General features: G+C 48.0%; 1 protein-coding gene across 7 annotated transcripts in view; it reads left to right on the top strand.

The window, feature by feature from the left end:
- MIER3 (MIER family member 3) overlaps window positions 1–26,595 on the top strand; it is a 357,073-nt gene that overhangs the window by 137,239 nt on the left and 193,239 nt on the right. For all 7 annotated transcript variants that reach the window (XM_078675116.1, XM_078675117.1, XM_078675121.1 and 4 more), the window contains one exon: window positions 14,992–15,143. In XM_078675116.1, the coding sequence (XP_078531242.1) occupies window positions 14,992–15,143 (152 nt within the window). The remainder of the gene's footprint in view (window positions 1–14,991; window positions 15,144–26,595) is intronic.

Below are 26,595 nucleotides of genomic sequence, written 5' to 3'. Positions count from 1 at the left end.
TATACTATTGCACGCCGTAGCTTTCCAGTAAAGCCTGCTTTCAATTCTGTTATTGGAGACAAATAGTTCCACATCTATGAAGGTAATTGAGCTCTTGCTGTGTTGGTAGGTAAATCTAATATTCGAGTCATTACTGTTACATTGTTACAAATTCCGTCAGCCTCTCCGTGTTGCCTGTTCGAATTAGGAGCCAGTTGTCAATGTATCTGCCCCAGAAAAGAATGGAGTCGCTCCAATCACTGCTTTTAGAGTCCCAAATCCAGCTCTCCTCCAACCACCCCATAAAAAGATTGGCGTATGATGGGGAAAATGTAGAGCCCATAGCTACTCTACGTATCTGTTTGTACCATGGCCCTTTGAAGAGGAACACATTTTTTGAGGAAGAATTTGCGTCATGTCCATATGTTTCAGACTCTAGCCGGGCAAGCGTTAAGTGTGCATCTTAATGCCAGTAGGCCCTGGTCATTTTGGATGTATACAGGGCAGTGACATCCAGAGTAACTAGTGTCATAGTATTGTCCCAAGTAATGTCTGCCAGCGTGCTGAGTATGTGTTTTGTGTCTCTGATGTAAGAGCGTAGGTTAGCTACCAACGGTTGGAGAAATAAATTCACATACTCAGTTTCTCTGTGGGCCCACCAATTCCAGACACAATGGGTCTGCCTGGTGGGAAAGGGAGATTCTTATGCACTTTCGGTAGTGTGTACAGGCATGGGTGTCTAGGGTGTTCTACTTTGAGGTAAGTGTACTCATTAAAGTCTAAAAGGCATAGATCATGTGTGAGAAAGTGCCCTCTTTCTTGCATGGTATGCCCCCATTTTTTGCTGAATTGCTGATGTGCTTTGACTGAGTGGATCCTGGGCTCCTGCCAATCAGATACCCAGGGCCTGTGTTCCTTTCCTAAAACTGCAATGAAGCCTAAACCCTATTGGCAACTCTGGCCACATGTCAGCCCCTGGTAAATGGTACCACAGGTACCCAGGGCACTGTGACCAGAGAAGGCCCCTAAGGGCTGCAGCACTTATTGTGCCACCCTTAGAGGCCCTGTGCCCTGACACTCACACACTGCCTTTGCAGGCTGCGTGTCTTGGTGCAGAACAAAGGCATAGGACTGGGTGCCCTATGCCAGTGGTAAGGGTACAGGTGCATGAGCCCTGTACCCCTACAGTACCCAGGTCCATTCCTGGGCACTATAAGTGCAGTGCTGCCATTAAGAGTATATGGTGCTTGGAGTTTGTCATCACAAATTCTCCAGCACCATAATGGCTACACTGAAGACTGAGAAGTTTGGTATCAAACTTCTCAGCACATTAAACCCACACTGATGCCAGTGTGGGATTTAATGTAAAATGCACCACAGAGGGCATTTTAGAGATGCCCCCTGAAACTCGACCAACCTCCAGTGACCTGACTGAGTGGCTGCCTAGGTTGCCACCACCAGACATGTTTCTGGATCCCTGGGTCGAGAGCTTGGCCGCTCTCTGGGGCCTGAAACAATGCACATCCTGGGACGAGGTGCCAAGCCTCCTCCCCCAGGATGGGCAGGGTTCACGAAGGAGAAGCTTCAAAGGCAATACCGCCTTTGTGAGCCTCTCCAGACCACTTGCTGCTCTCAGCAACTGGTCCCCACAGGTTCTACCCCCCACTTTGGGCGGGGGAACCGGCGGGAAAAACAAGTGCGGGAGGGAGGTGTGCCCACCTCTGCCAACTCCACCCCTAAGGTGGGGGAGGCGAGGTGAAGCACTACCTCGAGTCCCCGCCATCTTGAGGATGGCGGGACCAAGCCAACCAGGGACAGGCTCCTGCCCTCCTCCCACGGAGAGTGGCAGAATATTGGGTGTAGCCACCCAAGGGAAGGGACCCATTGGTCCCTGCCCTTTACCTACCTGTACCGCCCCTAAATTTAGTATTTAGGGGCACCCTGAACCTTCCTTCCTCAGATCCAGCAACCACAAGAAAAAAGAGAAGGACGAAAAGCTGCGCAGAGCTAACAAGAGGACGACGCCCACTGACTTGGCCCCAGCCCTACAGGCCTGTCTCCCTTCGAACCTGCTCCTGCAAAACCCTGGCATGTCCAGCGGCCAGCAACCTCAAAAACCCCGAAGGACCTGCCTGCCTTCACTTTCCAATCTGTTTCTCCTCTGAACACTGGATGTGTTTGAACTGCTGCTTCTGGTGCCAGCCAGGAACCTCAAATCCAGCCCACTCTGCACCCGCCGAACCCGGCACGAGCTAGAGTGGAAACAATACCTCAAGGAGGTCCCCCGGGCGACCCTGACCTGAGATCCGGCGACCCCTGACCTGCCTCAAGCCTCCAGACAATGCATGCAGCCTCAATCCAGAGGACCCCCCTACTGTGACCAGAGCGGATAGGAAAATCTGCCGTCCCAAGGCACCCCTACGCCTGATGCCCCACTGCCTTGTTTGCCCAACCCAGCGGTGCCTAACCAACCCTCAACATCCCTACTTACTCCTCTAAGTGGTGGTCGCTCCTGGAAGATCCTCGTCCCCGAGCCTGCAGTGTTTTTGTCCCGTAGAATCTCCATTGAAATCAACAGGGCACCCGACCTCAAAACAGTAGCCTGCACCCGGCCATCCTAGTGCCGCTAAGGGTGCCCCTTTTGTGTTAACTTGGTCCCCAACTTGCCCTGAGCTTAATCCTAGGAGCTTTGCTCCCACAACCCTGTGGCCTGCTTGCCAGCAGCCACCAACCGGTCCCCCTATCCTCCATAGGATAACATTGTACCTCAACACTCTGCACCCGGCCGCCCGAGTGCCCCTGAGGGTGCAACAACAGTGCATCACTGACCCTGGGAGACTCCTTAGTCTAACCCCAGAACCCTAACTCAAAGGACCGATTACTGACCTCGAAACCGATAACCTGTTTTTCCTCCTAGAATAACATTGACGCTTTTTCTCCAAAAAGTTTTTAAGTGTTGACTTTTGAAAACTAAGAATATTCATTAAAAATCACACAAATAACCAAAACGCATTTGCTCAACTGTTTCTCGGAAATGTCCCAGTGCTGAATCTAGTATCCAGCACCGAGTAAGAAAAGTAATGATAAAGTAACTTACCTGTAAATTGAATTTCCTTCCATAGGATAACATTGGTGGTTTTATGAGAAAAAATTTCCAAGTGTCAACTTTTGAAATACGAGAATATTCTTTAAAAATCGTACAACTAACTAAAACGCATTTACTCAACTGTGTTCAGGAAATGCCCTGGTGCTGAATCTAGGATACAGCACTGTGTTAGTAAAAGTAATCCGGAAAGTAATCTAATTTCATTTTTACTGAAAAAACCTATTGATTCCTGTGTACTGAGTCTACTAAGTTTGTGCATTTGAAAGAAAGTGGCTATATATATATACTGGACCAAAGTAAGGTACAGTGTGTATAGAGTCCCCAGTCCCCAGAGGTTTGGCAGAGGCTAAAGTTAGATATGACCTTACTCTCTAAAGTGGTAGCTTGGTCGAGCAGTAAGGCAGTATCAGAGGACAGTGTAAAGCATTTGTTGTACACACCCAGTCAGCAAATGGTCTCACACACTCAAGAACTGAACTCTAGGCCAATTGTTTGTATATAAAAATATATAGTTTTTTTTAATTTTAGAACCAACAAGGTATCAAAATATACTTTCTCAGAATGAGTTACTTTAGTTAAATACTTTTCAAATTGGCATTAGACTTTTTGAATGCAATAGTTAGTTTGTTGCAGTAGGCAACACAATTTGAAACACAATGCAACATTGAGAGCAATGGGAATTTTCAGTTAAATGCAATTAATTACATTTTAGATTACTTTTCTAACCACAAGACTGGATCCTAGATTCAGTCCTTGGACATGTCCTGTAAACAGTTGAGTAAAAGCGTTTTGGTTACAGTAGTAATTTTTAAGGAATATTAATGTATTTTAAAAGTTGATACTTTTTCAGTTGAAATTACCAATGTTATTCTATAGAAGGAAATTCAATTTGCAGGTAAAGAATGTTCACATTACTTTTGTAATCCAGTACTGGACTCCGAGGTTCAGCTCTGGGACTTCTATCTAAGACAGGTAAGTAATTAAGTTTTGGTAGTTCGTACGATTTTTAAAGAATATTTATAGTTTGCAAAAATCGACAGAAGAAATTTCACAGAATCAATGGTTTCCTATGGAAGAAAATTCAGGTTACTGGTAAGTACGGTAAAAATTACTTTGCAGGGTTTGTGCTGGGCTAAAAGATGCAGCACTGAGGTCGCTCCTGATATCAGGTGAGTACATCGGAATTTGTTGTTCGACTGATTTTAGGTGAATATATATATATATATCTTTTTTAAAACTCTTAACAAAGGAAACACTTGCAGAAAAAAAATTGCATCAAGTAATCAAACCAACACATCAGGTGATGTCATACATTCTGCATCACATGGGTTATCGTGGACAGATATAGGATCACATGCGGCAATCTTTAATACTTATTAAATTAGGGGAGGGGGTTTGCCTAACGGCTAAGGCGCTCGACCTCTGACCTCGGACTGGTTCGAGTCTCGGTAACGACGCCAAAAACCTCCTGTGATTCTGGGCAAATCACTTAATCTCCCCGTGCCTAAAATGAAAGTGTGTCCTCATGTAACGTAACTGGTGCTAGGTAAAGCGCTCTGATACCTGATTCGGTTCGGGTCTAGTTCGCGCTATATAAAACTCTGCAAAAAAATAAAATACTAGGATCATAGGGATTCTTGCGTTTCCAATTCCAGCAGTGGCATCGGTGGTTCACAGATCTCTCCTCGGTGGCTATTCCACGCCCCCCATACCTTCCCCCATTTCTTCGGGCAACCTCTGGCCACATACACTGATTTCTCTCTAAACATACACCAGTCAAGGTCTTACGCCCACTTGAAAACTCGGGCCAGCTGACTGGCTCCCCAGAGCTGAGCAACATTCCGTTTAGCCACCAAATACGCCAGCATCACCCATTGTTTCTCGTACATGTTTAGATCTGTGGACTCCCACACGTTCAACAGACACCTTCGGGCTTCTGGTCGTATCTCTTCACCCTAAACTTCCTTTAGTTCATCATGGATCTTTGCCCAAAATATCTGTATCACCGCACAGTGCCAAAGTATATGCATTAAGGTGCCAGGTTCTCCACACTCTCTTCTACAATCTCCACTCCCCCCCTTGTCCCATCCGCACCAACCGAGGCCCAGTGATATAGGATCTATGCAATATCTTCAGTTGCACAGGTCGGAGCCTCATCTGAATCGCCACTACCTTCGAGGAGGAAGCCGCCTCCACCCACTCTTCGTCATCCAATTCCAAACCATCTGCACTCCACTGGGCTCTAATACGCCCCAGCGGGCTCTGTTATTAACCAGTTTCCTATATATCAAAGAAATAGTTTTCTCGGGAATGTGTCCATCTAGCGCACGGTCCTCAAGAGGTGACGCCTCCGGGAGCACCGTGCCTCTAGGCACGTGGGTAATGAGGGCATGCCTCACCTGCCGATATCTATAGTGTTCGTTGTCGTGCAGACTATGCAGTTTTTGGAGAGACTCAAATGTTTGTACTGTGTCCTTTTCCCAAACATCCTTTATCTGGGTGATTCCAATAATGTCCCATTTATCGAACCCTTTAGTTTTCTTTAAGCTACCTAATTTCTCTGAATTGGCCAGGGGAGTGGCCAACGTCAATCTGCCTTCCCAGCCTAGATACATGTACCGCGTGTGCAGTTGGGCCAAACAATGCAAACTTCCCCGGTTTAGAGCTCTATCTATCATTCCACCCGGAGCCAGCCCCCGGTCCATGGCATAACCCGGATCACCCGGGGGTCCGTAGACAATATGGTTCACAGCAGCCAGCTGCGAAGCCCAATAGTACTTCCTCAAATCCGGGAGTCCGATTCCACCGTCGTACCATGGAAGCTTTAATTTAACAAACGCTATACGGGGTGTACCCTCCCACAGAAGCCGCCTCTGGAGAGTCTCAACCTCCCGGAAATAGGAGGCCAGCACCGGGTCCATCGCATTCTGTAGGGCATACAAAAACCGGGGCAAAGCCATCATCTTGAAGCGAGTGGCTCTTCCAAGCAAAGACAGCGGAAGAGCTTTCCAGCGCTGCACATCTTTCCTACTTCTATTCAACGGGGAAGCCAGGTTATTAGCGTACCGCAACTGTGAATCAAGCGTGATATAGATGCCCAAATACTTGAATCCTACAGTCTCAATCTGAATCGGGCACGATTGCGGGATCACCGGCGGGTCGCCCACGAGGGCAAAAAGCACTGACTTTGACCAGTTTATCGCCAATTCCGAGTATCTACCGAAAATGGCAAGCACATCAAGAAAATTACTCTGGGACTCTCTGGGATCAGTGAGGTAAAGCAAAACGTCATCTTCGTATAGCGAGATTTTATCTTCCCAGTCAGGTGACCATCTTAAGCCCCGTATCGATCTATCCCATCGAACCCAAGCCACCAATTGCTCCATTGCAAGCGCAAAGAGCAATGGGGACAACGGGCATCCCTGCCTCGTGCCCCTCTCCAACGGAAAATCATTGGACTTACAATTATTGACAACTACCCTGGCCAGGGGGTTTGCATACAGCAGTCACACCCAACCAGTGAACTCTCTTCCAAAGCCCAACTTCGGCAACACAGCAAACAGGTATTTCCATTCCACCCTATCAAATGCCATAGTGGTGTCAAGGGACACCAAGACAGTCGGTTGATGTATCCTCGAAGAGCCCCCAAAGACTCAGTGCAACCTCAGCAAATTCATCGCCGTATTGCGACGCGGCATGAAGCCGGACTGGTCCAGATGGACCAGAGTCGTGATCACCTTGACCAGCAGAGTGGCGAGTAATTTCGCTAGGATTTTGGGCTACGCATAAAGGAGCGAAATAGGTCTATAGGAGGAGCATTGCGTCTTGGGCTTACCCACTTTATGTATGACTACTATGTTGGCCACCCGCTGGTCATATGGGAGCTGACCCTCCTCCTTACTTTCCAAAAACATGGCTCGGACATGTGGGGCGAGTCTGTTAGCATTTAATTTGTACAGCTCAATCTGTATCCCGTTAGGGCCAGTCGCCTTACCGGATTGTATCTGTCTTATAGCCTGCGCCACTTCATCATCAGAGAAGGGGGAGTCTAAGTAGTTCCTATCTTCCTCCGACTATCCCGGCATAATAATGTCCCTGATCATTTCGCTATTCTCAGCCTCGGTAAACTCACTACTGGCAGTGTAAACCACCTTATAGTACTCCGAAAATGCGTCAGCCACCGCCTGCGGATCCTTAATTCTGTGAGTCCGATCCTTCTAATTCAGGCACCAGCCTAGATGCACGCTCTCCATGCTCGAGCCACGCTAACAATTAACCGGCTTTATCTCCATGCTCGTATTAAGGCTTTGTACAGCATTATTTTGAATAATCGCTCTATCTCTCACAAGGCCTTTGTATTCCTCCTGTCGGAGTCTCATTAAGTGGAGCTCCGCAGGCGCACATGACCTAGCAACTCTTTTCTCCAAAAGTATGACCTCTGCCTGTTTCTGAGCTACACTCAGCCTGGCTTTTCTTCTTTTTCCCTGGTAAAAGAGATAGGACCTCCCCTCGCCACCGTTTTATACGCTTCCCAGAGGGACTGCGCTGAAGAAACTGTCCCTATATTTTCCTGGAAATAATGGTCCGACATCCGGAGTACCTCTTTTTTAATGGCCGGGTCCTTTAACTGCCAGGCGCTGATAGGAGCTACCCTACCAACCGCCGGACGACAGAGTGTAAGCTGCAACCACAATGGAGAATGATATACCCCTGCCATGGTACTTCACATCTTGGATCATTGAAACCATCGCCACCGGCAGCAATATGTAGTCCAACCTGGACAGGCTACTGTGTGCTGCTGATACGTGAGTGAAATGTGTCAGCGTTGGTTTGCGGACCCACCAGCTATCGATCAACCCTAGCGTCTCCAAGAACTCGGAATGCCATCTCTGCGATTGCGTAAGCACCCGAGGTGGACTACGGTCAATCTCTCTATCTAGTACGGCATTAAAGTCGCCTCCCAAAACCAAGCCGCCAAGGGGCAACGTAAGAAAGATAGAGCTCATATCTCGAAAGGTATCAGCCTGAAGGCCCGGGGGCACATATATAGATAGGAAGGTGACAGTCTTACCCTCCACCAGCCTCGACACTCCCGCATATCTGCCCCTCTGATCCAGCCACGTAGCCTGGACCGACAGGGGAAAGGAATTCTTAACCAAAATCCCAACCCCCCTGGAACCGGTGGTAAACCCAGCGCGTGCCACCAACTTGTATCCCCTTTTATGGCGGGCCATGCATCTATTGCCCACCAGGTGCGTCTCCTGCAGCAAGACCACATCTGGGCAATGTCTTCTAATGAGCTGGCTAACCATCGCTCTCTTGATCTTGTCACCTAAACCATTCACATTCCATCTCCGCACTTTCATCCCCGATTCTCGACTAATCTGTGCCATCTAGCCCACACAGTAAACTTCCAACAATGTAATTTTCACCTGATGCATAGATAAGAAAGAAAAAATCAAACAATGCAAATATTGTGATGTACAATTGAATCTCAACACCAAACCACGACCCCCCTTTCCCCTCTATCTCTCCCCCCTCCCTGCACCCTTGCATAAGGCCGATGACCATCCCCAACTCGCAGTGTGCCTGTCGCCCCATAACCCCCCGTCTAGATAACTAAAAGTAGTAGTGAGGAGGTAACCAATGTGCCCCCCCCAACCTCCCTCCCATAGAAACATATTATGCCCTGCATTTATTGAACAAAAATTAATTCCACCCTGTAGGAAAAAATGGCTGCTGGTACATCGCCCAAAAAAGTTGTATCTCTCCTCAAGCGAACACAACTTCACCCAGTATTACTGTCCCGGTCTCTCCTCTGCGTCTCCCTGGTCGTGTCCCTCACCTCCGACCGTAGGTCTACTGTCGATCCAGTCCGATGCGACCTCTGGGTTGTCAAAGAACCAGGCCTTCCCCTCGGTCTCCACTCGCAATCGGGCCGGATGCATCATGCCATATCACAGTCCCCTATCATGAAGCTTCTTCTTCACTAGGAGGAAGCTTTGTCTTAGTTTCTGCACCGTCTGAGTGAAGTCCAGGAAGAAGGAGAGAGTCGTATTTTCATAACGCAGTGGGGTCCCCGTCCTTGCCGCTTGCAGGATAGCATCCCGATCCTGGAAATTAAGCACTCTAGCGATCATCTAGGCGAGGGGGCGCCCCGGGTCTAGGCCACCCCTCCCACCCCCGGCACTCTGTGGGCCTCTCGACAGTAAAATAGTTACTAAGACCCTTCGGCTTGAGATGATTAAGGATGATATCTTCTATGAACAAGTCCGGTGCAGGTCCCTCTGATTTCTCGGGAATTCCAAGAACATTGTTGCGCCGGGCTCTCCCCTCATACTCATCGAGTTTCCGGTCCGTGGAGTCACGAGAGGCCTTGAGGGCGCGCACTTCCTGCTGCAGTTCCGCCACGTCGTCCATCAAGCTTGTGGTCTTAATGTCCAGCGACTTTACCTTCTCACTTGCCTTAGTGAGGTCCGCACAAATCAGATTTACTTCTATTGTGACCGCATCCAATTTACTGTCCGTAGATTCCATCTTACCCCCCAGGGAAGACTGGGGGGTAAGATGGTAAGGAGCAGGTTCAAGGATCGATAGGCCTGTAGGGCTGGGGCCAAGTCAGTTGGTGTCGTCCTTTTGTTAGCAGCTGCACGGCTGGTCGTCTTCTTGATCTTCTTTCTTGTTTTCGTATCTGAATCTAAGGAAGGAAGGTTCAGGGTGCCCCTAAATACTAAATTTAGGGGCGTTACAGGTAGGGTGAGGGCAGGGACCACTAGGTCACTGTCCTGGGGTGGGCACACCCCTAACCTGCTCCTCTCCTGTGGGAGGGGGGCAGGAGCCTAGCTGTGAGTGGGTAGGGTTCCCCATCCTCAAGATGGTGGTAGCCCGGAGTCGTGCTTCACCTCGCCTCTCCCACCTGAGGGGTTGAGTTGGCACACCCCATTCCTGACGTAGGGTTTCCCGCCAGTCTTCTCGCCAGAGTGGGGGTCAGAACTGGTGGGGGCCAGTTGCTTAGTACAGCAAGTGACCTGGAGAAGCTCACAAAGGTGGCAGGCCTTTGAAGCTTCCCCCTGCCCATCCTGGGGGAGGAGACCTAGCACCTCGCCCAGGATGTGCATTGTTGTAGGCCCAGGAGAGCGGGGTGCTCTCCACCGAGGGGTGCATAACATGTCTGCTGTGTGGCAGCCTCTCCGACAAGACATGGATTGTAGGTTAGGTTTCAGGGGGCATCTCTAAGATGCCCTCTGTAGTGCATTTTACATTAAATCCCACACTGGCATCAATGTGGGTTTAATGTGCTGAGAAGTTTGGTATCAAACTTGTCATTCTTCAGTGTAGCATCACTGCACTTACAGTGCCCAGGAATGGCCCTGGGTATTGTAGGGGCACAGGGCTCATGCACCTGTGCCCACACCACTGGCATAGGGCACCCAGCCAGAGGGGTGACTGATGCATGCCAGGCCAGTGAGTTTGTGGGCATGGCACACAGGGATGTTTTCTATGTCAACTCTTTGTTTAGTTTTGCACCAGGATACTCAGCGCGCGTGTGTGTGTGTGTGTGTGTGTGCGTGTGCGCGTCTGTGTGTGTCTGCGTGTGTGTGTGTGTGTCTGTCTGTGTGTGTGTCTGTCTGTGTGTGTGTCTGTCTGTGTGTCTGTCTGTCTGTGTGTGTGTGTCTGTCTGTGTGTGTGTCTGTCTGTGTGTGTCTCTGTCTGTGTGTGTCTCTGTCTGTGTGTGTCTCTGTCTGTGTGTGTCTCTGTCTGTGTGTGTCTCTGTCTGTGTGTGTCTCTGTCTGTGTGTGTCTCTGTCTGTGTGTGTCTCTGTCTGTGTGTGTCTCTGTCTGTGTGTGTCTGTCTGTGTCTCTGTCTGTGTGTGTCTGTGTGTGTCTCTGTCTGTGTGTGTGTGTGTCTGTGTCTGTCTGTCTCCAGGCAATAAGTGCTGCAGCCTTAGGGGTCTTCTCTGGTCACAATGCCCTGGGTACCCATGGTACCATCTACCAGGGGCTGACGTGGCCAGATATGTCAATTGGGTTTTAGCTTCAATACAGTTTTAGGGAAGGAACACAGGCCCTGGGCACCTGATTGGCAGAGCCCAGGGCACACTAAGTCGAAGCACATCAGCAATTCAGCAAAAAGTGGGGGCATACCATGCAAGAAAGATGGCACTTTCTCACATCATTACATTGCAACCCCTTTAAACTCGAATTGGTACAAGGTCCTACTGAATTTTGAAAGTATTCAACAACAGCAACTTGTAGCTGAAAAGTATTTATATGCTTACCTGTACCAGGCTTGCTTGGTTCTAGAAATAAAACAGTATATTTTTTTATACAAAAACAATGGGCCTAGAGTTCAGTTCTTGAGTGTGTGAATTCATTTGCTGACTGAGTGTGTACATCAAATGCTTAACACTGTCCTCTGTTACTGCCTTACTGCTCGACCAAGCTACCACTTTGAGAGTACGGTTCTATCTAACTTTAACCTCTGCCAAACCTCTGGAGACCCTTGGACTCTGTACACACTGTACCTCACTTTGGTGCAGTATATATAGAGCCAGTTTAGTTGTTACATCGTGCCAGTCTTTAAGTATCTGATTTTTTTTTGGGGGATAATCAACTTTATTGAGTAAGTAAACAAGAGAATTCATTGGTTGCAGCTCAGAGATCAACATATACATTGGAAGTAAATCAAGAAGACATGGTGGCGGGTGCAGTCCATTCCAGCCCAGCATCCCATCTTGCATTACAGTAATGGTGGTGCATAGAAGTTTAGACATAGTAAGAATTATGGCGGGATCATGTTGAACCATTTCCCGCATATTTTGTGGAACAATTCTGGGGAGCCTCTGGATTCAAACAGGGCCTCCTCCTGGGTGCCACACCAGTCCACCCCCCTCCTCCACCCCCCCACAGTAGGAGCAGCGGCACACGACCAGTACATTGCTATGTCCCTTTTGGCCACAGCCCCCTCTGTCCCCAGTAGGCGCTTGTCCATCCTGGAACCATCCAGGCTGTCGAAGATCCCCAGCAGCATCCGCAACGGGTCGTGAGGAACCTCCCACCCCAGGGCCTGTGTGAGCTCCCGCTCCACCCCCCTCCAGAACCTCTCCAGCACCGGGCAGAGCAAGACCATATGGTAAAAATCAGCGGGAGATGAGCCGCATTTCGGGCAGTCTGGGGAGGGTCGCAAACGGGCGCGGAAGAGTCGCTCAGGGGTAAGGTAAACCGCATGTAGGTAGTATATCTGCACTAGGAGTAGCCTGGAAGACGTGGTTAGGGTTCTAGGTGCCATAAGGGCGTCTCTCCAGTCTGCCTCCTCTAGAGGGCCCACCCACTCCTCCCACCGGGCACGCAGCTTATCCAGGGATGCGGGCCATTATTCACTAGGGAGCAGTAGATTCGGGACACTCCACCTCTGCCCAGATTCCCCATCATCACCTGGGCTTCTAACGGACTGAACTCTGGGAGGGAAACCGGTGAGGGGACATGCGCGTGGATGGCATGGCGCAGCTGCAGATATCGAAAGTGTTGGGTGTGAGGGAGGGCGTGACGCTGCTGCAGATCCGCAAAGGCACGGATATGATCCCCCACCTAGACGTCCCCAAGGACTGGTTTAAGTATCTGATTAATGAGACTAGTCCGTGTCTAGATGGGGTTTGAGAATAGTTTCTCATAGCAATCTATGTCATTGAGTTGTGAGATGATCTCTCTATCATAGTCAACCTAGTTCATAAGCACCACATTGCCCCCTCCCTTATTGTAATACTGTCATCTTCCATCAGTTGGTGTAGGGCTTCCCGTTCTCTATGGGTGAGGTTGTCAGTCCACTTGTGGTGTGAGTTTCGTGAAACTACTTACTTGTTGACGTCTGACATGACTAACTTATAAAAAATGTCAATGTTATTGCCAACCGGCATTGGGGGAGAGTCCATCTCGATTGGGATTAACTTATAAAAAATGTCAATGTTATTGCCAACCGGCATTGGGAGAGTCCATCTCGATTGGGATTGAAGTCCACTGCTAATATTCAGGTCTGTTTGTACATCAAGCTTTTAGAGTAGTCTATCCATTGTCACTGGGTCCCCCTCGCATTCAGGGATCGACATTAGCAACTTAGTATTCAATACATCCTGAATTGTCGAATCATCACATGAAAGGTTGATTTGCGGTGTGATTCTGTTTTTATTGGTACATGGAAAAAGTGCAAAGTGTTTCTTAAGTTTAAGGCGTCTGCTAAATGTAAACACATCAACCTTGGCCTTGCAAATATCTCCCCTATCAATTGGGCAGAAGCTCAAACCCTTCTGTAATAGTAATGTTGCTGCTTGGCTAAAAGGTTTGTCAGTGAGGTTGATAACCGTGGGGTCCCCTATGTGCTTCTTGTTCCAGGATCTGGTTCTCATTCTGTATTCTTGCCAAGCCCCCTCTTTACCCGCCCTGTCCGTCTGTGGTGGGAGTGCGTCAGTTTTTCTCCCAGTTACCCTTTTTTATTCTTAAAACCTCCTGTAAAAATGATTGGCCCTACCTCCAGTCCCCTAATGTTCTCTCGCACTGGTCACCAGCGTGCCCAGTGAAGTGGAACTGGGGCTAGTCTCTGTTTGTGGTTTAGGGATAAGATGGTCATATTTTTTGGCAAAGGTCAATACCCTGCCATTGTTGTAGTCCTGTTCATCCCTTTTCAGTATCTTAGCTTTTCAATGTTTTATTTATTTTATTTATTTTATTTACCTCAAGCCTCTGACTGTTTAGGTTCATATGTCGCAACTAGACTCACAAGGAACAAGCTTGCCTTAACTCCAGACCAGTTTATTTTATCTAAGAGCGTTCTTATAATTTTTCTTAAAATACACTAGTTTGTCACTGAACAACCGAGGTGACACATTTAAGACCGCATGGGTTTCCACAGGCTTGAGTAGGCAACATTAGCTGAAACGTCAGTTAGTCTGTCACAATGAGAAACTGACATTGTATGCTATTGTTGCATACCTTTCATTCCCAATTTTGTACTATTGTTTGTTTCTTTGCACTGGAGAAGTCGCTGCGCACAACCGTAAGAACAACGAAACACGTGTTGGCTAGGGCTGTTGTGAATAAACTAAAGCACATTTTTCAGCAAAGACTCAAGCTTTTGTCACACTGTTTTTGATATAATTGATATACTGTTAGCCTGATATACTGTTGTTCTGCAAAACAACAAAGTACTGACAGAGGGGCCAAAACTTAGTTCTCTTTTGGAATGGGAATCCAGAGATTCTGCTTTGTTTAAAGATTGTTTACTACTCGGATCCTGGGGAAGTGTATCTTTCCAGTTATTAGCAGACTCTGAAGCGACCTGCTACTGATTGTGGAGTCCAATGGGTGAAAAGGTATTTCTGCTTTAAAATGAAAAATGGAAGGGTTGCACTGCTTTTCCAAGCAGTGCTCGGGACGTTTGTCCCATCATTTGCAGAATATTTTAGGGCTTTTTTATTCTTTAAGTGTTTAGCAAGGATTCAGTTCACATGCTGTGCTACTCGTGACTTGTGTGGTCTGACCGTGTCTTGCCTTTCCTCCAACCTGTAAGAATTTGTTAAAAATAGTACTTTAACTAGAACGTCTAGTTTGTACTTCATATTGTGAAAGTAACTGTGGCAAGTAGTGCTCAACGTATATTGTTCTCCTTTATCCCATTGGCCAGCAGTTTCTATTGACATGAACTAATGGTTGCAAACGGACCACTGTGGAACAGTTGCTCAAATTATTGTGTATTCACAAGTTTTGCTGTGAGCCTTTCAGTAAATACTCCTTATATATACTTTCATATTTAGTTCTGAGTAAGGTGTCTCATGAAGGCAGAACATTAAAGAACTATTTCTCTTTTGTAAAGTAGATTTTATGTTCCTGTTTCATGCTTCTGTTTGTTCTCCACAGTGGATGATAGTGAAGATCAGTTGCTATGGCGTCCAGATGTGCTTCCTGAGAATAAAGTGAAAGAGTTTCTTCTGGAGACATCCTTACCAACTCCTCAGCAAAGGATTACACATAAAGTTCCTGCTGGTATACACACAAAAGACAATGAACAAGTATGATTTTTCCTTTAAAATGTTTCAGGAGCCATATTGTGTAGGCTGCCATGGTCTTGCCTGCAAAACAGAAAAATTATCCTTTGAAATTTCTCTCCTCAAATTGTAGCAAGATTTGACAGATGCAGCACTTCTCAGTCTTTTGGTTGTTGCTTTTAAAACATGTGCATCAGTGCCAACTCCCCGGTTAGGATATAAAGTTTATTGCACGTTTAGTAAATCGCTCATTTTCAGTGAATTTATAGCCTTTGTCATTAGAGATGGGAGAAATCGCTTTGTATTCACCATAACCTGTCTGGGAACTATAACCATGTGAGGGATCTTGAAGATGACAATACTGAATTGTTTAACCAAGTTTGATGTATTAATTGGAGAGCCTTGTGGAAGCAAGTACCATAGTTCAGGAGCAGATTCCATTACCAATTTATGCTTGTAATGACATATTCTCCTTAATATATATCTACAATTATCTAACTTAAGCATAGCAGTGATAAACATACCTGTTGTTTTCAAATAAAAAATGTAATATATCCTATTTGGTTAGGCTTTTTTCCTGCTCAATGCTTTAAATCTCACTCCCGCATAATGTACTAGGCAGTCCTTTGGGTGAACTTTCTACCGTTGGATAGAGTTTATCTCTCAGTGGCACCCATGTGTAAGAAAGTGCCCCTTTTTGACACCACCCGCATTTTTTTGCCTGATATTTGATGCAACTCTGACTGGATGGACTGGGTTCCTGCTATCCAGATCCCCAGTGCATGTGTTGTTTCCCAAAAGCAAGGTAACTGTGCAATTGTTCCACAATTGGCAAGGCCTTTAGCATGCTTGTTAGTCACTAGTAAATGGTGCCCCTGGTGCCTAGGGCCTAAGTACTAAAGAGTGTTCCAAGGGCTGCAGCATGTATTGTGCCAACCGAAGGGACCCTCGTCCAAACTCATGCAGTCTGCCATTGCAGGCTGTGTGAAAAGGTGCAGACAAAAGTGAAAACACGGGATGGCTCACACACTGTGTGCCATGTCCCCAGACACTGCATGAAATATATGCAAGTCACCCCTACAGCAGGCTTTACAGCCCTGTGGCAGGGTGCATTATATCACATTTGCAAAAGACAAAGAATGTGGCTGACCACGGGTAGGCACTCCAGTTTCTTCAGCGAGTTTGTCAGTATTGGGTTTGTGCACAAAACATCCGGAGCTGGCCACACGGAGGCTCCACTGTTGCGACAGATACCAAAATGTTGAAGATATGGATGGTGCACCAAAATTAGAAGTCCAGAAACTTGCAATATTTTGAAAAATAAATCCTTTATTGGTTCAATCTTAAAGAGGCTTCAGCCAACGCGTTTCGTTCCTTGCGGAACTTCATCAGGGCTGAAAGAGCACGTGTATTATGGTTATGCTTTGAGCGCTATATTACCTGGTCCATGATGGCCTCACATTGTCCTCTTGGGTCTTCAATGTGTGTGTGTGTGTGTGTGTGTGTATGTGTATGTGTGTGTATATATATATATATATATATATATATATATTACTGTATAAATCAACAACGACTCTTGTGGTCTAAACCAGTCGTGAGTCTGGAGAAACCTGATCGCCTACATTTGCTGCCTACACACATTTGACTTTCATATATCACCACAGGTGAGATTACACAGTGTCTCAACATATAGGGGGGGTCACACCAATGGCATTTGTGTTATTTCACTAAAGGGAAGATTGTATAGTTTGTTCACATAGGGGGGTCATACTAGTGTCGCTTATCTTTGATCACTGACCCCACATGTTCTGCTTAGTAGTAAAGGAGGTTTGTTATCTGCGCCGGTTTCCCACAGGTGTTGCCTACAGGAGTTTTACAACTTTATGTGGTGGGGGCTATGGATAGTTTCCTCCCTCCTCTTTCGCCCTGACAGCTGATTGCTGTTTTGGTGATAGTTTTCATGCTTAATCACATATATATGCCTTAGTGACTGTCTATGCTGCCCTCCGAGAATTTTTCTAACTGTAGATACTGAAAGGATTATTTTTTCAAAATATTGCAAGTTTCTGGACTTCTAATTTTGGTGCACCATCCATATCTTCATCATTATATTACATGTGAGGACATAACTGCATTAGCAGATATGCCCATATCATATGCTATCTAGTCTAATTGCTAGATAGTTTAAGTGAATAGGGAAACCACCTTGAGTACATGTACTGGGCGCTGTTCATTATGCGTTCCGCAGCTACACGATTACTTCACTTAAACGTATGGTGTTTGTTATCAAACACTTTGACCTCATAAATCCATAGTGAGGCCAGTTTAATGAAACATGCACCCAGAGGGAACCTTAGAGGCTCCCCAGAAATCCTACCAACCTCTAGCCTACTGGCGGACTGCTGTAGACCAGCTTTCCACTACAGACCGGGTTCTTATTTTATCCATCCCGCAGAATAAAGTCCACATTTGTAAAGCGCACAATCACCCGTAAGGGTCTCTAGGCGCTGGGGAGCGTCGGGAAGATTAAGCGAGCTATTGCCCAGAGTCACATGGTGCTGGGCTAATCTGCCGCCGGAGCCGGGGATCGAACTGTGATCCCCAAATTCCAGCGTCAGTCGCCCTGGCCGCGGCGCCACACCTCTCCCCAGGTTCTGACCCCAAACCCCCTTCCCCCCCACCCACTCCAAGCAGGTGACAGCCCACCCTCTGTAAGGTCATAAACAATGCGTTCGAGGCATGTGGGCTGCTGATTTCATATCTATAGCATAGATCGCCGCCTAGTGTTGGGTCCGGATGATTGCACATTGTTGTCCTGGAAGAGTCTTCGAAGTATCACGAGATAGGTGGCTCCTCCCCTGGACTACAGTGCGCATGGGCATCGACTCCATCCCCAGATTGTTTTTTTCCGCCATTGGGTTCGGATGTACTTTCGTTCTCTCAGTTCGGAATCGACATAATTCTCGAGGCCAAAAGGCCTTTTTGTCTCTATATCGTCGGTATTGTTTGCGTTCGGTGCCCGGTTCTGTTCAGACTCGCCTTCCGAGTTCAACATCCAGGGAGTCGCGTAACTCTTTGGAGCTCGAGGCCCAGTCGACTCAGCAAGACCCTCGACGACGCAACATGGAACGGAGCCCGTTCAAGAAGTGTCCCGTGTGCGGATCGAAGTACCCACACATCGACGTCCACCCGGTGTGCAACAAGTGCCTGTCGCCGGACCACGATGAAGCCAACTGTATGGCTTGTTCCAGGTTTCGTTCGAAGAAAACGATTCGGCTTGGGCGCGTGGCGCGCATGGAGGCCCGGCAGTCGGCCCCAGCACCAGTGGACATCTTCGACAGCGAGGAAGCAGAGGAACACGACGTTCAGCTGCATATTTCGCCTCCAGCGGAAGGAGTCGACTACGACTATCGAGTGGATGTTGAAGGCCTACCCGTAGAGGAAGTCGTCGACGAGGTAGGAGACGACGATGAGGCCTATGGGGCAATGGAAGATAGCTCAGAGGACGAGCTATGCCCCGTTCGAACACTTACAAAGGCTCAGGTCGAGGGATCGCCTATCGGCCTTACCCAAGACCTTCTACCAAAATCCACGGCCCCGCCTCCCGGCCCGGCTACAGACACTTCGACGGAGCCGCCATTAAAGAAATCGAAACCGAAAGTGAAACCTTCGGTGTCCGCACAACCTAAAGTGGTTCAGGCACAATCGAAACCGAAACCTTTTGATCCACCGTCGACACCCTCGTCCTCCGAGGTGTCGGGACAGCCCAAGCCGATGAAGCCTGTCGACCCGGCAAAGTCTGTGAAATCCGTCCAGCCGAAGCAGACTAAAGGCGTCGAGCTGAAGCCCAAAAAGGCCGTCCAGACTCCGTCAAGCCAGGGCGTCGAGCCGAAGTCCGGATCGGGCGTCGAGCCGGAGCCGAGCAAGGGCGCGGCACCAAAGGCCGCAAAGGGCGTCGAGCCGAAGACCGGCAAGGGCATCGAGCCAAGGGTTGGTGCCCCTAAAGCGGTTGCCCAGGACACCAACACGGGCAAGCCTCGAACCGACCAGCCAAAGTCATCGACGATCGAGTCTTCCCACGTTGCTGGACTGAGGTAGTCTGTCGTATCGGCGAAGCCGTCCGCTTCCTTCACGAAGCAGGTCTCGGACTCCCTCAAGCGTATCAGGGACAAGGCATCGGCGGAAGACCCCAAAACGCCTTCCGCACCGAAGCAGTCGGTCCCCACCTCCAAGTCCTCGACGCCACTCCTTCACGTTGCCGCCGAAGGTGGCACCGAAGGCCTTCGCACCACGTGCTGCTGCGCCCGAAGCGAAAACGCACAGTGCTGTGGGGTCGACGCCTACTCTCCCGGCGGGGGGCTTGACGCATGGACCACCATTACTGGAGGAACAGTCGGAACGTTTCATCGATGCCGACACTGGGAAGCTTACGCTTTTCAAGCGAAAAATTACGGCAACGACGCCTTTGGAGTCGTATACCATTCCTTTGAAGCGCAAAAGGCCTGCTTCTGATTCACCAGTCATGGTCGAACCATTGACTCCTCGGACTCAAAGAATTGCCACGCCCTCTCCAACTTATTCCGATGCCGAGGATGCTGGGGATCAAGATGAGGAATACAGCTTCCCGGCCCACACAGATCCTGATGCACAACAGGACGCATGGGTGGACACAGGTGACCAGGGGGATCAGCAACCCACCCTCGACCCTCAGATATACAATATCAAAACGTCTCCCACTGAGGATTCTGCGGCATTCAATGCCTTGATTGAAAGGGCGGCTAAAAACCACGACGGTGAACTCCATGCTGACCCTGTGGAGGTGGACTTCCTCTTTGACACTTTTTCAACAGCTGAAAAGACTGTGAAAACCCTCCCAATGCTGAAAGGGGTCCTCAAACAAGCTGCGGACATTTTCAAAGAGCCCACACGGGCAAGGGTGGTCAACCCTAGAATTGAAAAGAAATACCGTCCGGCACCTGGCGATCCCACTTACATCAAGGGCCAGTTGCCATTGGACTCTCTGGTCGTTTCTAATGCCCGCAAGAGGGCGAATTCGCAAACCACTGGTGAAGCTCCTCCCCGGACAGAGAGTCCAAAGTGCTAGAAGCATCGGGAAAGAGAGTAGCAGCTCAGGCGGCCAATATATGGCGTATCTCTAACACGCAGGCGCTCTTGGCACGCTACGACAGGGCACACTACGACACACTAGAGACCCTGTTGCAACATCTCTCAGACCAATAATAAGGAGGCTGCGGAGATGCTTATCCAGGAAGGAAAAGCTCATCTCCAACCCTTCAATTAAGTATGCACTGGACGTTGCCGATACTGCAGCCAGGGCAATTAACACCAGTGTGATGTTAAGACGACAGGCATGGCTCAGAATCTCTGGATTTAAGCCTGAGATCCAAACTACCATCCTCAACCAGCCAGTTAACCCTGACAGATTATTTGGTCCAAAGGTGTATACCACCTTGGAAAAAATAAAAAAGGATACCGAGACTGCCAAGTCCATGGGAGCTCTCCAATCCCAACAGTTTCGGGGGAGCACTTTTCGTCGCTCAGGCAATAGGGGTGTTTCCAGAGGCCAAATGTCCCAGCAAACACAATTCAATAAAGGTGGGGCGCAATCCTCTTACCCCAAACAAAATAGAGGAGGTTATCGGGGCAACAACGCCAAGGGCAGAGGCAAGGGCAACAACAACTCCCGTTCCTCCGCCTCCAACAAACAGTGACGCCCTGTCACTGCCCCCCGACCATTCCACACCTGTCGGGGGGAGACTCCAGCAGTTCCTGCCAGTCTGGAAAACCATCACCACAGACAGGTGGGTCAGGAAACTTATCCAGTACGGTTATTGTTTGGAGCTCACATCCACTCCACCCAACATACCACCAAAACACAGTCCTATGTCCACAGAGCATTTGCACTTAATGCAGCAGGAGGTTCTTGTCATGCTGCAAAAGGGCGCTATAGAGCTCGTGCCAGTGGAGGAGGAAGGCACAGGGGTGTACTCCCTGTACTTCTTAATCCCAAAGAAGGACGGGTCCCTCAGGCCTATTCTGGACCTCAGGCCCCTAAACCAGTACATTCTCTCAGAACACTTCCACATGCTAACGCTGCAACAGGTTCTTCCGCTCCTCAATCAGGGAGACTTCCTCGCAACCTTGGACCTCAAGGATGCTTACTTCCACATTCCACTCCATCCATCACACAAAAAATACCTCAGATTCACCATTCAAAATCGGCATTATCAATTCAAGGTCCTTCCTTTCGGAGTGACCACGGCCCCCAGAGTGTTCACCAAATGTCTAGCGACAGTGGCGGCGCACCTCAGGAGACAACACATCCATGTCTACCCTTATCTGGACGACTGGCTGGTTCAGGCAAAGTCGGCCGAGCAGTGCGCCGCCGACATGTCCCACACCATTCACCTTCTTCACAGTCTGGGGTTCTCCCTGAACTATCCAAAGTCGCACCTTCAGCCAGCCCGTGTGCGGCAATATCTAGGTGCAACAATCAATACTCTGGCAGCCACGTCTCAGCCAACTTCAACGCGGATCAACAACATCCAGTCGCTAATCCAACAGTTCCAACCGCAACACTCGCTTCCTGCGAGAGTGTTCATGCAGTTGATAGGCATGATGGCCTCCTGCATTTTCATAGTCCCGCACGCGAGGTTACATATGCGTCCGCTCCAGGAATGCTTAGCGCATCAGTGGAATCAGGCTCAGGGACAGTTGAAAGACCTAGTGTTGGTCACCGGTCGGGCATACAACTCTCTGCATTGGTGGAATCCACACAACCGTTTGCAAGGGCCGACCGTTCCAAGAGCCTGTCCCACAGATCATCCTGACGGCGGACGCGTCTCTCCAGGGATGGGGAGCTCATGTACTCCACTACACAGTGCAGGGACTATGGACAATACAACAGAAAAAGATGCACATCAACTACCTAGAACTGATGGCAATCTTCATGGCACTGAAATCATTCAAAGTACATCTGTGCAACAAGGTCGTGTTGATCCGGACGGACAACATGACAGCCATGTACTACATCCAGAAGCAGGGAGGTACACGCTCTCCACAGTTGTCTCATCTGGCTCAGAGCATGTGGAAGTGGGCCATTCAAAGGAACATCTTCCTCATGGTGGAACACCTCCCAGGCACGGACAATCAGATGGCGGACCTGCTCAGCAGGTACAGCCACCAGATGCACGAGTGGGAGATACATCCATCAGTACTCCGCCCGTACTTCCACAAGTGGGGTCATCCACAGATAGACCTGTTCGCCACAAGGGAAAACGCAAAATGCCAAAGCTTTGCCGCCAGGTTCCCTCATCCACAGTCGCAAGGCAATGCGATATGGATGAACTGGTCAGGCAGATTTGCGTACGCTTTTCCCCCAGCACCTCTCATACCGCTGGTGGCAAGAAAGCTAAAGCAACACTCGATGACTCTCATCCTGGTTGCTCCAACGTGGGCACGCCAGCCATGGTACACCACGTTTCTGGAACTCTCCGTGGTACCGCATCAAAGGCTACACCTCACGCCCAAGCTTTTGAAGCAGAGCCATGGCGACATTCAGCATCCAGATCCGCAACAGCTCAACCTGGCAATCTGGTTCCTGAAGTCTTAGAGTTTGGCTACCTTGACTTGCCTCCAGAATGCATGGATATCATACGGGAGGCAAGAAAGCCCACCACCAGAGCCTGCTATGCAGCAAAATGGAAGCGGTTTGTCATTTACTGTGCTACACACAGCATCAACCCGCTAGACGCATCCACTCCCAACATCATCTTCTATTTGTTACATCTTTACAAATGCAATCTAGCATACGCTTCCATCAGGATACACTTATCCGCCATAGCGGCTTATCTCCAGAACAGGCAGCATCTCTCCGTCTTCAGAGTGCCTGCCATTAAAGCCTTCCTAGAAGGCCTGAAGCGGGTCATCCCTCCCAGGACCCCGCCGGCTCCTGTATGGAACCTCAATGTGGTCCTCACCAGGTTGATGGGCCCACCTTTTGAGCCTCTACATTCATGTGAGATTCAGTTCTTGACATGGAAAGTGGCTTTTCTCATTGCCATTACGTCTCTGCGACGTGTTAGTGAGCTGCAGGCGCTCACTGTACAAGAGCCATTCATTCAAATTCACTCCAACAGGGTGATGCTGCGCACTAACCCTAAATTTCTTCCTAAAGTGGTTTCGCAGTTCCATGTCAATCAGACCATTGAACTGCCCGCATTCTTTCAAAATCCGGAAACAGTTGCTGAAAGAATGCTCCACACTCTTGATGTCAAACGAGCCTTGATGTACTACATCGATAGGACCAAAGACTTTAGGAAAACACAACAACTCTTTGTTGCCTTCTCAGCCCAGCACAAAGGCAACCCCATTTCCAAGGCAGGTATAGCCAGGTGGATCGTTAAGTGCATTCAGATTTGCTATCACAAGGCTAAGCGCACTTTAACGGTCCCTCCAAGAGCCCACTCCACCCTTTGGAAGATATTTGTAGAGCCGCCACATGGTCTACACCACACACATTTACTAAACACTACTGTGTAGATGTGCACTCCAAACAGCAAGCAGCTGTAGGGCAGGCTGTTCTTAAAACGCTTTTTCAGACTTCTGCAGCTGGCACAGGCGGCCGCCGTTAATGGAGGGACTGCTATGTATTCTATGCTATAGATATGAATTCAGCAGCCCACATGCCTCGAACTGAATATGCTACTTACCAGTATGCATCTGTTCTTGGCATGTAGGGCTGCTGACATTCATATCGCCCGCCCTCCTCCCCGGCGCCTGTAGCGGCTGCAGACTTTTTAACACTTACTCTTAGCATGGCCATCACTTACACTATTACACTCCATCTTTGCCACAATGGCTAAAAACAATCTGGGGATGGAGTCGATGCCCATGCGCACTGTAGTCCAGGGGAGGAGCCACCTATCTTGTGATACTTCGAAGACTCTTCCAGGACAACAATGTGCAATCATCCGGACCCAACACTAGGCGGCGATCTATGCTATAGATATGAATGTCAGCAGCCCTACATGCCAAGAACAGATGCATACTGGTAAGTAGCATATTCACTTCTTCGACTGGAGGTGTTGTCACCACCTCCAAGCAGGATGGCTAGTAAACAGCATATCCAGCCAAGAGGCTTCTAAGGCCTCTGCCACCTTTGAAATTTAAATCCTGGCTCCCCCCAGAAAAGGGAAATGCCACCCTCTGCCCAGGGCCCATTTGGCACCAGTAAAGGCTGGAATTTTAGCTAATCATGAGGCATGTTCACTATCCGGCTAGTTACTCTCCTAAGGTGGGTTGCTTGAAGTAAACACGAAAAGTAGCATTTCACCATCTTGGATTGTGGTAAAATTAGATACACTGTGTTGGGATAATGCGTATTCCCCACAAGAAGTGGTCATATAGGGGGTGTAGTCACCCTGTTGGCTACTACTTGCTAAGGGAAGAGAGGACAAGGGAGAGTGCCTGGTCGAGACTATGGCCAGAAATGCTGCCCAATTGTATATACACCAGCACCCACCCTATCCCATTCACAGACAGAGTGACACACTCACACCAAATCTACTCCACTTCTTTACTACAAATTAACCCAATGCAGAATTCAGTGTCTCAGTACCCACTACAAAACACCTATACGCCCTCCTATCGCAGCTACCACACATTTGCACCACCACCTACAAACAGTACAAAACTCTATGCTACACCACTAGCCAATCCACTCATGACTAACACAACCCAATTCCAAACCATACTTAACTATTGCCCAACCAGGCATACACTTCCTACTCTAATTCCTCCTATCAGACCCCTTTTTGTCACTAACAGACCTATACTCAGCCTTCCATCATTTATCCACCCAACATCCTCCTCTTCTTTCTACCACAATAAGACCACCAAACAACATCTATACCCTACTACACCACACACATTACCTCTTGCATCAAATAAGTCTACTTCATCCCCTCTTACACCTAACATTCATTCTACTCCGACACAACACCACCCCCTTTACCTTACAACTTTCACTCACAAACACTATACTAACAAATCCATCTCATAAAACAAATACATCAGCATCCCCTTTCACTACTCCTCAAAAACAAAACATATCAACCACCTGAGCACAACAAAATCTCTCAATCGCACACCTCATAATACTTACCATCACAAACTAAAAACACCTACCTTTCAAGTAACACAAATGAAAAAACTAATTCCAAGCTTTCTCTCTTCTACCACAGTCAACTCATAAACAGCATCACAACTCTCTTTTAACCGCCTGTCATCCATTCGATAATTTAGAAACTTATTACATGACCCACATGCTGCACTACCACTCCTAACTCATACACAATCCACCCTGAAAAGACGCAAACAAAATAAGCAACGTGCAACACCACACAACTTTGCTTCTCCATGTCTACTGCACAACAAGGTTACACTACAAAAACAACACCGCACACCAACTCACTCTTAAACTCCATCTCAACCACCTATGCACGCAGACCCATCAAAATGCCTAGTTAGCCTACTGGACGAAGAACACAATACAGAAAAGCTACAGGATTGCTATCCTCATATACCTAATACCAATCATTACATCATTCTCTGTTCAAGCAGCCAAACTATGGAACTCTTCAGCCACCCCCCCGCCCTCCCCCCCCCCCCCCCCATCCCCCCATCATAAGATCCAAAGGCATCCACATTATCTTCGGAAAACTACTCAATTGGCTCTTCCCCACATAACCACCATATGCAAACAGATAGAAATATACAGCATATCACTCTATAAATAAGCATGTATTTGTACTATAGATATGTACACATATATGTATTGCTTTGTATAAACAAATAGAAAACTTATGAATAAAAATTATTATATTTAGATATTCATTAGTTCTGCTTAAAAATGTACATATTACTGATAGTTACATTATTCTATGTGTTTAACATGTATATAAGTGACTGCATAAATAACAATCGTTTATCAAAACTACCTGCAATTGCTTTACTATTGATCTACAAAAACAAATCTGTATATACAAATTAATAAAACTATTTTAAAGTTTAACACTTGAAAGCTAGAGTAGATTTAAGGCATCTTTAATCTACATATACTACCTTCCTTTATGCATCTATATAGCTATGTACTTATGGATCTATAATCTTTATTACTTGTGGATCTATATATTTATTACTTTGACTTATTTATTACTTTTCTTCTAACTCGGCATATCCAATGCACTACCCTATTTTTCAGCCTAAACCGCTCTCAATATATCCTCTAGCTCAGCGGTTCCCAAACTGTGGTCCGCGGACCCCCAGGGGTCCGTGAGACATTCCCAGGGGGTTCGCAGGACTAGAGTGCCTGTCGTAGTGAAAAATGAAACGCCCATGCGTCCGCACAGCACATGAGCTGTGAATGTTGGCGCAGGGGCGGTGAGACCACAAC

The sequence above is a fragment of the Lissotriton helveticus genome, chromosome 2_1 (assembly GCF_964261635.1).
Source record: "Lissotriton helveticus chromosome 2_1, aLisHel1.1, whole genome shotgun sequence".
NCBI classification, from domain to species: Eukaryota; Metazoa; Chordata; class Amphibia; order Caudata; family Salamandridae; genus Lissotriton; species Lissotriton helveticus.
The sequence above is the reverse complement of the archived record's forward strand: the minus strand, read 5'-3'. Positions and strand labels throughout refer to the sequence as shown.